Source organism: Anser brachyrhynchus (genome assembly GCF_964034855.1).
Source record: "Anser brachyrhynchus genome assembly, contig: SCAFFOLD_43, whole genome shotgun sequence".
In the NCBI taxonomy this organism is placed as follows: domain Eukaryota; kingdom Metazoa; phylum Chordata; class Aves; order Anseriformes; family Anatidae; genus Anser; species Anser brachyrhynchus.
In genome coordinates, this window is record NW_027663832.1 from 1 (window position 1) to 16,248 (window position 16,248).

Sequence of the window (16,248 nt, forward strand, 5' to 3'; positions counted from 1 at the left end):
CCCCCTTGGGCCTCCAGGGGCTGCCCTCAGCCGGGCCGGGCCTCGCCGCCGCCACTGCGCATGCGCGCGGCCTTCCCGTTCCGTGCGTGCGCGCACCGCCTCCCCTAGCAACCCCGCCTCGCGCATGCGCGCTAACCCCCCGCCTCCATCCTTTCCCTGCCGCCGCACGCACGCGCGCTCCCCCCCGCCCTCGCTGCTACGCCGCGCATGCGCAACGCGCTCCCTCACCCCCCGCAGAACGCACGCGCGCCGGCGCCGCCGCGGGGTCTGGCGCATGCGCGGTGAGGACGCGGCGTCCTTCCCCCGTTCCCCCCGGGCAGCCCCGGGGTCGGCGAGGCTCGGCCGGGCGGGCAGCGCGGGGGGGAGGGGGGGAGCCGGGGCCGGGCCTGGTGCCGGCGGCGCCGCCTCACCTCGTAGTGCTTCATGGTGCCCGCTCCGCCGCCGCCGCCGCGCGCCCGCTGCCCCCACGTGACCGCCCCCCCCCCACCTCCGCGCACCTGGCGAGCGGGGCCGGCCGCCCCCGCAGCCAATCAGCGCGCCTCGCGTGGCGGCACGCGGCCAATCAGGGACGGAGGGCTCGGCGGGCTCGGTCTCCGGGGCAACGGGTAAGCATAGCAACGGCGGGGCCAATGGGAAGGGAGGGCGGCGCTGGGAGCCGGCCAATGGGCGGTGCGCCGGTGACGTCGGCGTGAGGGGCGGGGGAGTCGCGGGGCCGGCTGTGAAGGGTGAGGCTGGAGGGGGCGGGGCCTCCGGGTGAGGGCGGGGCCTGGGGCCTGCAGAGGGGGCGGGGCCTGCAGAGCGGGGCGGGGCTTGAGGGAAAGGGGGCGGGCTTGAGGGACAGGGGGCGGGGCTCTCCCGATCCCACGGGGGCTGCAGGGCCCTGGGGGGCTCTGGGGGATCCTGGGGGGGGCTGGCGGGGGTTTGGGGGGAGGGGGCAGGGCCGGGGGGGGGTCCTGGGGCCGCACCCCCACCCCCACACCCCCCCCGTGAGTCAGGGTGGGTGCGCCCCGGGGGCTGAGTCAGCCGGGCGGGTGCTGGCGCAGCACCCATGGGTGCCAAGGGGGGGGGGGAGGGTGACTGCACCCCGCCCCCAGCCCGGCTTTGGGGTGGGGGTGGGGCTGGGGTGACCCCCCCCGGGGGGGACTGGGTGGCAACAGGGCTTGGGGGGGGACATGAGGGGACACCGGGGGGGGCACCGAGGGGCTTAGGGACACCGAGGGGGGGACACTGGGGGGCTTGGGGACAATCGGGGGGGCACCAAGGGGCAGGGGGACACCAAGGGGCTTGGGGACACGTGTCAGCACTGTCCCCCACATGTCCCCGTGTTCCCGTGTCACCAGGTACCTGTGTCCTGCGTCCCCGTGTCCCCGTGCCCGGGTGTCCCAAATGTCCCCGTGTCACCGACACCCCCAGGGGACCCGTCTGTGCTGTCACCTCACCGCTGTCACCCAGACGGCGTCGCCGGGGGTGACGGAGACACGGAGACGAGCCGTCACCGCCACGAGAGGCGGGGTGGCAGGGGACAGGCTGCCGCAGGTGACACCGCCGGGGGGGTGACAGCGGCCTGCGAGTGGCGGTGACAAGCTGTCAGCGCGGTTGGTGGCGGCGTTGGTGACAGGCCTGGCTGTCACCGTGGGTGACGGTGGCGTCGGTGACAGGCCCGGCACTCCACGGGGGTGCCGGTTGCCATGGCAACATGCCTGGTGGCATTGGCAACAGGCCCAGACCGTCTCACGGGTGCCAGTTGCCGTGGCGACACGCGGGTGACGGTTGCCATGGCGACAGGCCCGGCGGCGGTGGCACTGGCGACAGGGCCCGGGCTGTCTCTGCGGCTGCCCGTTGCCGTGGCGACGCGCGGGGGGGGGGCGGTTACCATGGCGACGCGCGGGGGACCGGTTGCCATGACGCCCTCCCCGCCTATCACCGCGGGCTCCGGTTGCCATAGCGACGCCCCTCCCCTCCCCGCGCGTGACGTCACCGCGCCGACCCCCCTCGTCACCATGACAACGCCCCCTCCCTTCCCGCGAGCGTCCGGAATCCCCTCCAGCGTCCCCCGCCGCGCCTGCGCGCCCCTCCCCTTTCCTCCTACGTCACGCGTCACGCGGCGCGACGGCGGGCGCCGATTGGACGGCGGCGGGGCGCGGCCGGAAGGTTCTGGAGGCGGCGGCGGCGCTCTGGAAGGTTCCGCCGCCGGGGCCTATTTAAGCGGCGGGGCCGGGGCCGGCCGGGGCCGGGCCGGGCGGCGGCGGGAGCGGGGATGGGGAAGGATTATTACCGCACGCTGGGGCTGCCCCGCGGGGCTCGGAGGAGGAGGTGAAGCGGGCGTACCGGCGGCAGGCGCTGCGCTTCCACCCGGACAAGAACAAGGAGCCCGGGGCCGAGGAGCGCTTCAAGGAGGTGGCCGAGGCCTACGACGTGCTGAGCGACCCCAAGAAGAGGGAGATCTTCGACAAGTACGGCGAGGAGGGTGAGCGCCGGCGGGCGGGGGGGCCGGGAGTTGTGGCGGGGGGGGAGAAGAGGCCCCGGTGAGTTTTGGGGGGGGGAGCCCGATCCTGTTAAGTTTTTGGGGGCGTGGGGTCCCGGTCCCGTCAAGTTTTGGGGGGAGACCCCGGTAAATTGTTGGGGGGGTGGTCCTCCGTAGTGTTTTTTTCTGGCGGGGGGAGATGCTGCATGGTTTCCGGGGGAGACCTCGGTAATTTGGGGGTGGGGGGGGCTAGTAAGTTGGGGAGGGGGATCCCGGTTAATTTTGTGGGGGGGGGGGGGGGGGGGGGAAGACTCTGGTAAGTTTTGTGGGGAGACCCCAGTAAGTTGAGAAAGGTCCTCGGTAAGGGGTTCCTGGGAGTTTTTTTTTGGGGGGGTCCCCTGTAAGTTGGGGGGCTCCCAGTAAGTTGTTTTTTTTGGGGGGGGGGGGAACCCGGTATGCTGGGGGTCCCGGTAAATTTTCTAGGGGGGAGGCCCTGGTAAGATTTTGGGGGGGGGGTTCTCAATATATGGAGGGAAGAGAGACCCGGGTAATTTGGGGGGGGGGGGCAGTGGTACTTTGGGGGGGGAGACCCCATTAAGTTGGGGGGCGGGGTGGGGAGAAAGACCCCGGTGTGATGAGGGTGGGGGGAGCCCTGGTCTGTTTTGGGAGGGGGGAGACCCAGGTTTTTTTGGGGGGGGGTCTGGGCTGGGCCCTGCTGGGGGGAGAGCATGGGGGGGGGGGGTTGTTATAGGAGCAGGTTGTCCCTGACCCCAAAACGTCCCGCTAATGGGGGGGGGCTTGTGGGGGAAATGGGGGTCGGGGGGGTGTTGGGGGGAGGTATTGTCTGGGGGGAGGGGGGGGTTGGGGCGGAGGTGGGCTGTAAGGGGGTGGTTTGTGGGGGGGGGGGGGGATAGGTTTTGGGGGAAGGGGGGGTGACTTTGTGGGGTTAACGATGTGGGGGGGAGGCAGGCTCGGGGGGGAATTAATGGGGCGAGGTACCCATGGGGGGGGGCACAGGGGGAAGGCAGGCTGTGGGGTTAATTTGGGGGGGGGGGGGAACGTGGGGGTTATGGGACAAGGCAGGCTTGGGGTGTCGATGGGGAGATAATGGGGTTAGTGGGGAGGGGGCAGAGCTTGGTTTGGGGGGGGCATAGCGGAAAGGAAGACAGTAGGGGTTAGTTTGGGGGGGTACGGGGGCAGGCAGGCTGTGGGGTTCGTTTTTGGGGGGGCTACAGGGGGGCAGCAGGCCATGGGGTTGTTTTTGGGGGAGGCATGGGGGGAGGTTGGGTTTTGGGGGGCACGGGGGGAGGCAGGCCCGTGGGTGTCATTTTTTTGGGGGGTACAGGGGGACGGCAGGCCATGGGGGGCGTTTTTTGGGGGGGGACAGGCTGTGAGGTTAATTTGGGAGGGGGGGGTCAGGGGATGGCAGGCCATGGGGGTTGTTTCTGGGGGGGATTTTGGTTTGGGGGGGTACAGGGGGGTGGCGGACAGGGGGGGCACCCAGATTAAAGGCTTGCGCGGGGGGGGGGGGGGGGGGGGGGGGGCGGCGCACCCCACTCTGACAAGCACAACACCCTGGTGGGGGGGAGCTCGTCCCCCTCTGGGCCACCGAAACGGGGGGGGGGGGGGTTCCCAGCCCCAGGCACCCCCCCCCGGGGCAGCGGGGCTGGGGCTGGGCGTGGGAGGGAGCGGCGGCGTCAGGCCCCAGGGGGATGCGGGGGGCGGGGGGGGGGGCCGTGGGGCCGGTTTGGGGCTCGCCGGGGACAGGTCGGGGCGGCTGCCGGCACTGTCACCGCGCTAATGAGGGGCCGGGCTAATGAGGGGCTGGGCGGGGGCCGCTTGCGAAAGAGCAGCGCCGGCCCCACGTGGCCCCTATCCCCCCCCCCCACATGAAGCCCCCCCGTGGCGGAGCCATGCACGGGGACGAGGCTTTTCTCCCCCCCCCTCCCGCCCATACTTCCGAGCCCAAAAAAGGCAGGAACCGAGCCCAAAAAGGCGGCCGGGGCGTGGGAGCTGGCGCCGCGGGGCTGGGCCGGGGCGCAGGGAGCGGCGTTGGCAGCGCCGCCGCGGTTTGCGGAGCAGGAAGAACTGGCCCCGCCCGTCCCAGCACCGCCCGGGCCCGACTGCGGCGCCGCGTCCCGGCCCCCCCCCAGCCCCACGGTGCTGACGGAAGCCCGGCTTCTCTCCCCCTCCCCCCGCAGGGCTGAAAGGCGGCGCCCCCACCTCGGGCGCCGGGGGGGCCAACGGCCCCACCTTCACCTACACCTTCCGCGGCGACCCCCACGCCATGTTCGCCGAGTTCTTCGACGGCCGCAACCCCTTCGACACCTTCTTCGTGCAGCGCAACGGCGACGACGACATGGAGGCGGACGACGCCTTCACCACCTTCCACATGGGCGGCTTCGGCAACATCAGCTTCCCCCGCGGCGGCCGGGGGGGCGGCCAGGACGGGGGGTGCCGTAAGCAGGACCCCCCCCGTGCTCTACGACCTCAAGGTCTCCCTGGAGGAGATCTACGCCGGCTGCACCAAGAAGATGAAGATCTCCCACAAGCGCCTCAACCCCGACGGCAAGACGGTGCGCACCGAGGACAAGATCCTCACCATCGAGGTGAAGCGGGGGCTGGAAGGAGGGCACCAAGATCACCTTCCCCAAGGAGGGCGACCAGACCCCCAACAACATCCCCGCCGACATCGTCTTTGTTGTAAAAGACAAGCCGCACGGCGTCTTCCGCCGCGAGGGCTCCGACATCATCTACCCGGCCAAAATCAGCCTCCGCGAGGTGGGCGCCGGCCCGGGGGGGTTTCTTTGGGGCTTGGGGCTTGGGGGGGGGCGTTTTGGGGCGCGTCCTGACCCCTTTCCCCCCCCCCTCTCCGCGTCCAGGCGCTGTGCGGGTGCACGGTGAACACGCCGACGCTGGACGGCCGCACCATCCCCATGGTCTTCAAGGACGTGCTGAAGCCCGGCGTCAAGCGGCGCATCCCCGGCGAGGGGCTCCCGTACCCCAAAACCCCCGAGCAGCGCGGGGACCTCATCATCGAGTTCGAGGTCCGCTTCCCCGACAGGATCCCCCCCCTCCTCGAAGCCCATCCTGGAGCAGATCCTGCCCGTCTAGCGCCCCGCCGCGCGGACTCGGGGGAGGGTTTTGGGGGGGGGTTCCCTTTTTTGTCATCGCTTCGGGGTGGAGGGGTTCCGCCTTTTGTTTTGGGACCGGAGCGGGAGTTCGGGGTCCCCCCGGCGGAGAAGGGGCACCGGGGGGGCACCGTTTGGCTGCGGGGGTGTGTGTGGGGGGGCGGCTGAGCCCCCAAAAGGAGCCCCCGGGGTGCACCCGGCTCCTGGCCGCACGTGGGGACCTCGGCGCGGCCTCCTGGTGACCGGCTGGGGGTGACGAGGGGCTCGCCGGGGGCTGGGGACCACTGCGGGGCCTCGCCCCGAGCACCTGTGGACCTCCTCGTGTCCCCCTCCCCACCATCGGGGGGGGCAAGGACCTCGCTGTGGCCTCACCGCCACCACCTGGGGGGACAGGGACCGCGCCGGGACTTCTTCGCCGTCATCTCTACGTTCTGGGACCACGTCCTGTCCTGCTCCCCGCCATTTGTGGGTGACAGGAACCTCGCTGTGACGTCTTCGCCGTCATCTCCACGTTTTGGGACCACACCTTGTCGTCCTCCCCATCATTTGTGGGGGACAGGGACTGCGCCGTGACTTCTTCGCTGTCATCTCCGCATCCTGGGACCTCGTCCTGTCCTCACCGCCACCACCTGGGGGTGACGAGGACCTCGCTGTGGCCTTGCCACGTGCCAGGACCACGTCCTGTCCTCACCGTGACCATCTCCAGGAGCCGGGAACCACCGCGGGGCCTCACCACGTGCTGGGACCTCCTCGTGTCCTCACTGCCACCACCTGGGGGGGGCAGGGACCGCGCTGTGACTTCTTCAGCACCATCTCCACGTTCTGGGACCACGTCCTGTTCTCACCGTCATTTGTGGGTGACAAGAACCACGCTGTGGCTTCATCACTGCCATCTCCACATCCTGGGACCATGTCTTGTCCCCCTCCCCGCCACCTGGGGGTGAGGAGGACCTCGCCGTGGCCTCGCCACGTGCCGGGACCACGTCCTGTCCTCCCCATCATTTGGGGGGGACGGGGACCGCGCTGTGACTTCGTCACCACCATCTCCACATCCTGGGACCACGTCCTGTCCCCCTCCCCGCCACCTGGGGGTGACGAGGACCTCGCTGTGGCCTCACCACGATGACCTTCAGGAGCTGGGGACCACCGCGGGGCCTGGCCACGTGCTGGGACCTCCTCGTGTCCTCACTGCCACCTCCTGGGGGGGACAGGGACCTCGCCGTGACCCCCCCCCCCGGGACCTCCTCGCTGCCACCTCCGCGGGCCGGGACCACGAGGTGGCCTCCACCGCGCTGTCACCTCCCCGGGGCCGCCTGGGGGTGGCGGGGACACTTCTGGGACCCCCCCCCGATGCCACCTGGGGGGGGACAGGACCCCCGCCACCCCCCCAGTCGTGCTCAGGACCGCGCTGCCCCTTCCTCATCTCGCTGGGTGCAGCCCCCCCTCCCCCCCCAAATTTGGGCCCCCCACCCTGGGGTGCTGCGGAGGCCGGGCTGGGCCTCGCCCCTCTTATCCTTTGGGATAAAAACGCCCGGAAAAGGGTCTGTTCCTGCAACAGGAGCGCGCACGCTGTACAGATTTTTGTAGAAAGCGTTGTAAAGTTCACGGGTAATTAGTAAAAAGTCGTCAGAGCGCCGCCGCCTCTGTGTCTGTTGGGGGGGGGGGGGTCCCCCGAAATGTCCTTTTGGGGGGGGGCTGGGATTTGGGGAGGGTCCCCCAAAATGTCATGGGGGGAGTCCCCAAAATGTTCTCTTCTGGGGGGCTGGGTTTTGGGGGGGGTTCCCCAAAATGTCCTCTCCAGGGGGTTTGGGATGTGGGGGGGGGGTTCCCCAAAATATCCTCTCGGGGGGGGCCTCCCCTTCCCCCCCGGTGCCCTTCTGGGGGGGTCCCCCCTTCCTCCCCCCCCCGCTGCCATTTCGAGGGGCTCCTCCTCCTCCCTCCCCCGCCCTCCCCCTCCCCTGTCCCACCCCGCCCCGCGCGGGGCATGCCGGGACTTGTAGTCCGCCCACACCCACTCCCGCCCCGCGCTTGGTACCGCCGCCCGCGGGCGGGGCCGGGCGGGGCCGGGCGCGACCATTCCCGAGAAGGGGGGGGGTGGGGGGGGTGGGAGCGGAGCCCTCCGGAGCTCACCCCGCGCCGCTCTCCCATTGGCCGGCCGAGCGGGGCGCGGCGCTGATTGGGCGAGAGAGGCGGCGAGCCCCGCCCCCTGCCCTCCCTCCCTTCCGGCGGGGCCTGGGCCCGGCAGCGCCCGGCTGGAGTTTGAGGAGCGGAGGGGACCGGTGAGGGGGGGCAGGGGGGCAAAACCGGGCCGGGGGGGGCAAAACCGGGCGGGGGGGGCGGAACCGGGCCGGGGGGGCCTGGACCGGGCCGGGGGGGGCGGCGGGACCCAGCCCCGGGGCTGCCTGGGGGGGGTCCCGGGGCCCCCCCCCCGCCGGTACCGGGTATTGAGGGGGGCTGAGGGGGTGGGGAGGGGCTCCCTGAGGGGGGGGGGCTCTAATTGCGGGGGGGGGCGGCGGGATCCAGGCCTGGGGCTGCGTGGGGGGGTCCTGGGGTGTCCCCCCCCCGCCCCGTTGCCTCGGTTTGGGGGGGGCTGAGGGGTCGTGGGGGGGCTGAGGGGGTCTGGAGTGGTCTGGGGGGGTCTCTGGGGGGGCTGGGGGGGGTCAGAGGTGTCTGGGGGGGTCCCTGAGGGGTCTGGGGGGGCTGTGGGGGGGCTCTCAGGGGTGTGGGGGGGTGCTGAGGGGTCTGGGGGGGGTCTCAGGGGTCTGGGGACGTCCCTGGGGGGGCGTCTGGGGGGGTCACAGGGACGGTCTGGGGGGGGGAGCCTGAGCGGTCTGGCGGGGGGGGTCTTTGGTGGGGGGGGTTCTGGGGGCCCCCCCCAGCTCAGTGCCTCATTTCCCCCCTCATTGCAGCCCCGCCGCCAGCAGCCTCCGGGAGGGGGCGACCCCCGAGCCCCCCCCCCATCACCCCCGAGCGCCCCCCCAACGCCCACCAACCCCCCGGGACCCTCCCCCCCCCCCCCACGACCCCCCCCGCACCCCTTTTAATCCCCCCCCCCCCCCCCAAATGCCGCTGGGCCTGGGCCGCCGCAAGAAGCCCCCCCCGCTGGTGGAGAACGAAGAAGCGGCGGGGGGCCGGGGGGGGGGCCCGGGCGAAGCTTTGAGCGGCCAAAGCGGGGGGGGGGGGAGGGGGGGGCGGGGGGCCCGGCGGGGGGGGGGCCGCCCCCCCCGGGGCTCCCGCCGCCCCCCCCGGCGCTGCGGCCCCGCCTGGTGTTCCACACGCAGCTGGCGCACGGCAGCCCCACGGGGCGCATCGAGGGCTTCAGCAACGTGCGTGAGCTCTACGGCAAGATCGCCGAGGCCTTCCGCATCCCCCCCGGAGAGGTGGGCGGCGGGGGGGGGCACCCTTGGGTGCTGAGGGGGTGGGGGGGGCGTCTCGGGGATGAGGGCGCCCTTGGGGGGTGGGGGGTTGGGGGGCGTCGGGGGTGAGGGCACCCTTGGGTGCTGAGGGGTGGGGTGTGTGTCTCGGGGATGAGGGCGCCCTTGGGTGCTGAGGGGGTGGGGGGTTGGGGGGTGTTGGGGCTGAGGGCACCCTTGGGTGCTGAGGGGGTGGGGGGTTGGGGGGGGGGGTCTCAGAGATGAGGGCACCCTTGGGTGGTAGGGGGTTGGGGGGTGTCAGGGGTGAGGGCACCCTTGGGTGCTGAGGGGTGGGGTGTGTGTCTCAGGGATGAGGGCGCCCTTGGGTGCTGAGGGGTTAGGGGGTGGGGGGGGTGTCGGGAATGAGGGAGGGCACCCTTGGGTGCTGGGGGGTTGGTGTGTGTGTGTGTGGGTGTCTCGGGGATGAGGGCACCCTTGGGTGCTGCGGGGTGGGGGGTTGGGGGGTGGGGTGTCTTGGGGATGAGGGCACCCTTGGGTGCTGGGGATGGGGGGAGGACATGGGGAATGGGGGAAGGCACCCTTGGGTGCTATAGGGCACGGGGGTTGTTAGGGACCAGGGCACCCTTGGGTGCTCTAGGGCAGAGGAACCTGGGGGATTGTCGGGGATGAGGGCACCCTTGGGTGCTGCGGGGTGGGGGCAGGACATGGGGAATGGGGGAGGGCACCCTTGGGTGCTATAGGGCAGCGGGGTTGTTAGGGACAAGGGCACCCTTGGGCGCTGCAGGGGTCTGTGGGTGGGGTGGGGGTGCAGGGGTGGCGGTGGGCACCCTTTGTGTGTCGGGGGGGGAGGGATTTGGGTGCTGGGGGCGGGGGGGGCAGGGGTGGGACAGGACTGGGCGGGGGGGGGGCTCGGAATTGGGATCCCCAGGGCATGGGATGGCACCGGTGGGGGGGGGTTGGGGTGGGGGGGTTTTGGGGTAGGGGGGGTTTTGGGGCGGGGGGAGGTTTTGGGGTGTGTGGGGGGGAGGTTTTCGGGGCGGGGTGGGGGGGTTTTTGGGGCGGGGGAGGTTTTGGGGTGGGGGGGTCCCGCTGTGACGCCCCCCGCCCCCCCAGGTGATGTTCTGCACGCTGAACACGCACAAGGTGGACATGGAGAAGCTGCTGGGGGGGCAGATCGGCCTCGAGGACTTCATCTTCGCCCACACCAAGGGGCAGCGCAAGGAGGTCGAGGTGCTCAAGTCCGAGGAGGCGCTGGGCCTCACCATCACCGACAACGGCGCCGGCTACGCCTTCATCAAGGTGGGGGGACCCCCCCGGGGCCCCCCACGGGGAGGGACCCCCCTGCGGGGACAGGACCCCCCCCCCCCGCGGGGACGGGACCCCCCCCGTGCACACACCCACCCTGTGGGGATGGCCCTGAGGGAAGGGGGGGGATGTGGGGTGCTGGGGAGGGCCCCGAGGGTCTTGGGGGCGTGAGGGTGGTTTTTGGGGGGGGGGGCGGGGGGGGGATTGGGGACAGCCCTGGGCATTATGGGGGGGACATGGGGGTGTCCGCTGGTGTTGTGGGGGGACTTGGGGACCCCAAAATCCCCCTGGGGCACCGTCTGGACACAGGGGGACCCCAAAACCCCCCTCGGGACCCCAAAAGCCCCCTCAAGCCCCATCTAGACACACGAGGGGACCCCAAGACCCCCTCAGTCCCCATCTAGACACACTGGGGCACCCCAAAACCCCCTTTGGGACCCCAAAACCCCCATCTGGACACATGGGGACCCCAAAACCCTCCTCGGGCCACACGGGGGGACCCCAAAACCCCCCTCGGGCCCCATCTGGGCACACGGGGGGACCCCAAAACCTCTCTTGGGACCCCAAACCCCCCCTTTGGGACGCCCAGGGGGACCCCAAAACCCCCTCGAGCCCCACCCAGGGGGCCGTGGGGTCAGGCCCCGGAGTCTGGGGGGGTCTCACTGGGTTCTCCCTGCACCCCGCAGCGGATCAAGGAGGGCAGCGTGATCGACCGGATCCCGGTGATCGGCGTCGGGGACATGATCGAGGCCATCGACGGGCGCAGCCTGGTGGGCGCGCGGCACTTCGAGGTGGCCAAGCTGCTGAAGGAGCTCCCCAAGGGGCGCCCCTTCGCCCTGCGCCTCACCGAGCCCCGCAAAGCCTTCGGTGAGCCCCTACTGGGAGCACTGGGAGCGCTGGGAGAACTGGGAGCCCCGCCGCGAAGGGCGGGAGGGGCCCTACCCCGTGGGCTTGGGCTGAGGGGGCGCCCCGGGGGGGGGCTCGGGGAAGGAAGGCGCCGGGGGGGGGTGCTGCGGGTGGGGACGGGGCCGAGCTGAAACTGGGGGGGGGCTGTAGCACCCAGGGGACCCCAAAGCTCAGGGGGGGGCTTAAAGAGGGTTACGTAGCACCCAGGGAACCCCAAAACTGGGGGAGGGGGGGCTTATAGAGGGTTGTATAGTACCCAGGGAACCCCAGAACTCAGGGGGGGGCTTATAGACGGCTTCATAGCACCCAGGGGACCCCAAAACCCAAGGGAGGGTCTTATAGAGGCTTATATAGCACCCAAGGGACCCCAAAACTCAAAGGGGGTCTTGTAGAGGGCTCCATAGCTCACAGAGGACCCCAAAACGCAGGGGGGGCTTATATACAGCACCCAGGGGACCCCAAAACTCAAGGGGGGGTGTTTATAGAGGGTTATGTAGCACCCAAAGGACCCCAAAACCCAAGGGGGGGTCTTACAGAGGGTTACGTAGCACCCAAGGGACCCCAGAACTCCAGAGGAGCCTCATGGAGGGCTCCATAGCCCCCAAGGGACCCCAAAACCCTAAGGGGGGGGTTTATAGAGGATTGCATGGCACCCAGGGGACCCCAAAACCCAAGGGGGGGGTTATAGAGGGTTACGTAGTACCCAAGGAACCCCAAAACCCTAAGGGGGGGGGCCTGACGCTGCCCCGGGGGGGAGACGAGGGGACCCCACGAACCCGGCAGGAGCCGATCGGGGCGGGTCACAGCCCCCCAAAACCCAAACTGCCGGGGGTCCTCAAACTCGGGGGTGTCACGGGGGACCCCCAAATCCTAACGGGGGGCACCCCGACCTTTTGGGGCACCCCCTTTTTTGCTTCCCCCCCCCCCATTTCAGACATGATCAGCCAGCGAGCGTCGGGGGGCAGAGGCGGCGGCACCCAGCTGGGCACCGGCCGGGGCACCCTGCGGCTGCGCGCGCGGGGTCCCGCCACCGTGGAGGAGCAGGTGGGCCACCCTAGGGTGCTTTTTTGGGGCGGGGGACCCCCCCCTGCACCCCAATAACCCCCCCCCCCCCGTTTCCCCCCCCCCCACACGCAGCCCTCAGCCTTCGAGGAGCGAGCCATCGCCAAGGTGGATGACCTGCTGGAGAGCTACATGGGCATCCGCGACACCGAGCTGGGTGAGCCGGCACCCGTGGGTGCTGGGGAGGGGCAGGGCGGGGCACCCAGGGGTGTGCCCGCACCCAGAGGTGCTGGGGGGGGCACCCAGGGGTGTTGAGGGGGGCACCCACCGATCCGGCGCGGATACGGGGCCGCGCGTGGGACGCTCTCCCCTGGGCTGGGACCTCCTGGGTGCCCTATGGGTGTCGCGTGGGTGCCCCCGGGGGGGCTCTTGGGTGCCCCCGGGGTGTCCCTTGGGTGTCCCCTGACTGTCCGCGCGTCCCCGCAGCCGCCACCATGGTGGAGCTGGGCCGGGACGCCCGCGACCCCGACGCGCTGGCGCAGGCGCTGGACTCGCAGCTCGGCGACTTCGCCTTCCCCGACGAGTTCGTCTTCGACGTCTGGGGGGCCATCGGCGACGCCAAGGTGGGGCGCTGCTGAGGGCCCCCCCCCAAACAAAAACACCCCACTGGAACCTCAGAACTGCGCCACCCCCCCTCTCTGCTCCCCCCACTCCTCTTTTTTGGGACCCTCCCGAAGGACCCGGGTGCCCCCACCCCAATTCCAAACCTGTCCCCCCCCCCCTTTTTAACCAGACCCCCCCCCACCCCGCGCATGCCTGGGACCGTCACTACACGCTGGGACCCCCCCCCTGCTGGACCTGGGTGTCCCCCCCCTCAACAGTATCCCCCCAGCTGCTCTACCATGGGCTTGAGGCCCCCCCCCCCCCAAATAGGTTTGGGTGCCCCCCTCCTGGATAGGGACCCTCCCCCCCCCCAGTAGCCTGGGACCCTCACATGGGGCTTGGGTGCCCCCATTTTTAATGGGACCCCCCCCAGATAGCCTGGGACCCCCCCCTCAAATAGCCTGGGACATCGCCAAGTGGCCTTGGACCCCCCCCAGGCTGTCCAGGGACGTAAAACACTACCCCCCCCCCCCTTTAGGTTGCCCCCCCCCACTTAACCACTACCAGGGGATTTTCCAGCCCCCCCCCCCCCAAACTTGGGGGGCATCCCTCAGAGGTGCCCCCCCCATGACACTGGTGTGCCCCCTCCCCCCAGGGTGAGCAATGAGGGTCCAGCCTCACCTCCCCCCCCCCCCCCCCCAAAAGGGTTTTTATTTGGGGGGGGGCTGCAGACCGGAGCCACCCTGTGCCCCCCCCCGAGTCAGGGTCTGTCCGTTCTGGTGCCAATCTGAGCCTGTCACACACTGTCCCCCCCCCCACAAAGCGCTGTGTGCCCCCCACCACGCTGTCCCCCCCCCTCCAAGCGCGGTGTCCCCCCCCCTCGACACCCGGGTCTGCCCGTGCCCCCCCCATCGCACTGACAACCTCGGGGGGGGGTGTGGGGGGGGCAGCACAACCCCCCCCCCCTTTGGTGGCTCTGTCCCCTGGAGGGGGCTATGGGGGGGGGGGGGCAGGGGGGGCACTCACTGTGTCCTCTGGAGCTTTGGGGGGGGTCACGGCCCCCCCCGGGGGCCTATTTTTGTATTTTACATGTAAAGTGACTTTAACATAAAATAGGGAGAAATTGGGAATGCTCGGCGCTTCTGGGAGCGTTTTGGGGGGGGGGGGCGGCGTGGGGACGTTTGGGGGGGACGTGGGGACATTGAGGGGGGTGGGGATGTTTCGGGGGGGGACGTTTGGGGGGGTGTGGGGACGTTTTGGGGGTGATTGGGGACGTTTTGGGGGTGATTGGGGACGTTTTGGGGGGACATGCGGGCGCTTTGGGGGGGCATGGGGAGGTTTTGGGGGGTGATTGGGGACATTTGGGGGGGGATGTGGGGACATTTGGGGGGGGACATTGGGACATTGGGGGAGAGTGGGGGGGGGGGCTCTCCTCGAGCCCAGCTGCGCTGGGGAGGGACCTGTGGGGTCCTTGGGGAGGGCTGGGGGGGGGGAACAGGGTTGGGGTCGGGGTCAGGGTCGGGGTCAGGGTTGCATTTGGGGTCAGGGTCGGGGTCAGGGTTGCATTTGGGGTCAGGGTCAGGGTCAGGGTTTCATTTGGGGTCAGGGTCGCATTTGGGGTTGGGGTCAGCCCGGTTTGCCTTGAAGCTGTTTTTGGGGCTTAAGGTTGTGTTTATGGCGTGCTTTAGGGTCGGGGCAGGTTTAGGGTTAGCGATGGGGTTGGCAGTGGGCTTATCTCGGGGTTCGGTCAGCGTGGTGTTTTCCTGGCGGGGTTCTGGGGTTGGCTCGGGGGCACCTTACGCTTCAGGTTTGGGTTGGGACCGGCTTTGGGTTATTTCTCTCTGGGGCACGGCTGGCTTTCGGGTGCGGTTTGGGAGCGGGGATGGGGCTCGGGTTGGCTTTTGGGGCCGGTCTCCCTCCCTCATTGTTTCCGATGCTTCTCCCGGGGCCAGAATCGGGCTTTTGGGGTTGAAACGGGCTCTGATGGAAGCTCGAAGCTTCCAGCAGCGGGACTTCCACGTGAACTGGCCGAAAGCGTTGAGTTTCTGGAACGTCTCAAAAAAAAAAAATAAAAAAAAGCGGTGGGGAAGAGGGGAGAGCTCGTTCATTTCCCAAAGCCCCGCATTTCGATGTCGAGCCGCCCCTTTCCCTGGGCAGCACGTCCGGAGGAGCTCCGCACCGCGGTCGTCGGCCCGTTTGTATCACTTCCGCGAGAAAAATAATAATCAGCCTGAATACAAAATTCTGCAGGAGTCTGAGACTGTCGGTCCTGTGGGGAATCTTCGGTGGGCGATGCCGAGGTCCCAGTGGGATCGAGGGGGCTGCGGGGAGGGCGGTGAGGAAGAGGAGGGCGAAGCCTCACGGCCAGGCTTGAGCCCAGGCTGTGGAAGGAGCAGAGAAGAGCTGAGTGCCGGAGTCCCCGCGTAATTTGGGGGTGGTGGCGACCTCAAAGAAGATATTTGGAGCAGAAACAGGGCCAGGATTTAGGGACGGCTCAAGAACGGATGTTCATAGGGGGAAGAGGGCGTCAAAATAAGGCTGGAAGCGAGTTCGGGAGCAGGGTCCCTGGTGAGCAGTGGGCTTTTGGGGGAACTCGGGCATCGACAAACCCCTGGGATCACAGAATTACAGAATCCCAGAGTAATTAGGGTTGGAAAAGCGCGCCGGGATCCTCCGGTCCAACCACCAATGTCACCACTAAACCACGTCCCCAAGCACCGCGTCCAAGCTTCATTTTTAAAGCAGCGCCCAGCGAGGCCGGGGAGGCATCGGCGAAGCCAGGGAGATGGGAACCCCCCCCGTGAGGCTGGGGAGAGGGACGGGGAGCGGGGAGGATCGGTAAGGAGGTGGCAAAGCCCCCGGAGGGACCCGTTAAGACTTTCAGAAACCTCCAAGTTTGCTTCTGACTTCAACCTCCTGAGAGCTCTCTTCGGCTCCCTCTCGGCGTCTGCACAAATGCGCCGGGGCACTCGTTAAAACAGAAGTCCTAATTAGCCACGATGCCGGCCGTAATTGTCTTCAAGTCTTGCGTGGCCAATTGGGGAAATGCTGGGTGGAATGAATAAGGGAAGATTTCAGTGGCTAGCTAAGGAAAAGTGGCTCTCTGCCTTTTTTAGATTTTATTTGTCAGCTTCAGGAATCAGTGAAGCCAATAGCCCCTGATATCGATCCAGAAGGTCTCCTACTGGAGCTTACAGACCTGGAAAAGGAAAAGGAGGTTCCTCACCGTCAGAAAATGGATGGCCTCTGAACCCCCTTTTCTCTTCCCAGCCACCCAGGACTCAGATCTCAAATCTTTCCATTTTCTACTGTGGTCTGTAGCTGAGTGTCACAGCTCCTTTGCCTCATTCCCTCCCCCCCCCTTTTTTTTTTTTTGTGACATTTTGCCACATGCATCCAGCCCACCCCATGACAAAAAAAAAAAACAATTTTTGTGTCAGGCTCAGCACCCCCCGAGCACTCA

General features: G+C 69.1%; 2 protein-coding genes across 2 annotated transcripts; both read left to right on the forward strand.

The window, feature by feature from the left end:
- Positions 1-1,280: 1,280 nt before the first annotated feature.
- Positions 1,281-7,230, forward strand: LOC308186764 (dnaJ homolog subfamily B member 1-like). Its single transcript, XM_080608936.1, is given in 7 exon segments — positions 1,281-2,297; positions 2,300-2,467; positions 4,666-4,934; positions 4,936-5,082; positions 5,084-5,245; positions 5,347-5,532; positions 5,534-7,230. Coding segments are annotated over 7 exon segments (1,017 nt in total). The 5' UTR covers positions 1,281-2,257; the 3' UTR covers positions 5,579-7,230.
- A 514-nt stretch (positions 7,231-7,744) lies between these two features.
- LOC308186762 (PDZ domain-containing protein GIPC1-like) lies at positions 7,745-13,915 on the forward strand. The gene is given in 8 exon segments (XM_080608934.1): positions 7,745-7,874; positions 8,505-8,760; positions 8,763-8,975; positions 10,083-10,268; positions 10,961-11,141; positions 12,115-12,224; positions 12,318-12,399; positions 12,669-13,915. Coding segments are annotated over 7 exon segments (1,026 nt in total). The 5' UTR covers positions 7,745-7,874; positions 8,505-8,658; the 3' UTR covers positions 12,821-13,915.
- The last annotated feature ends 2,333 nt before the right edge of the window (positions 13,916-16,248 follow it).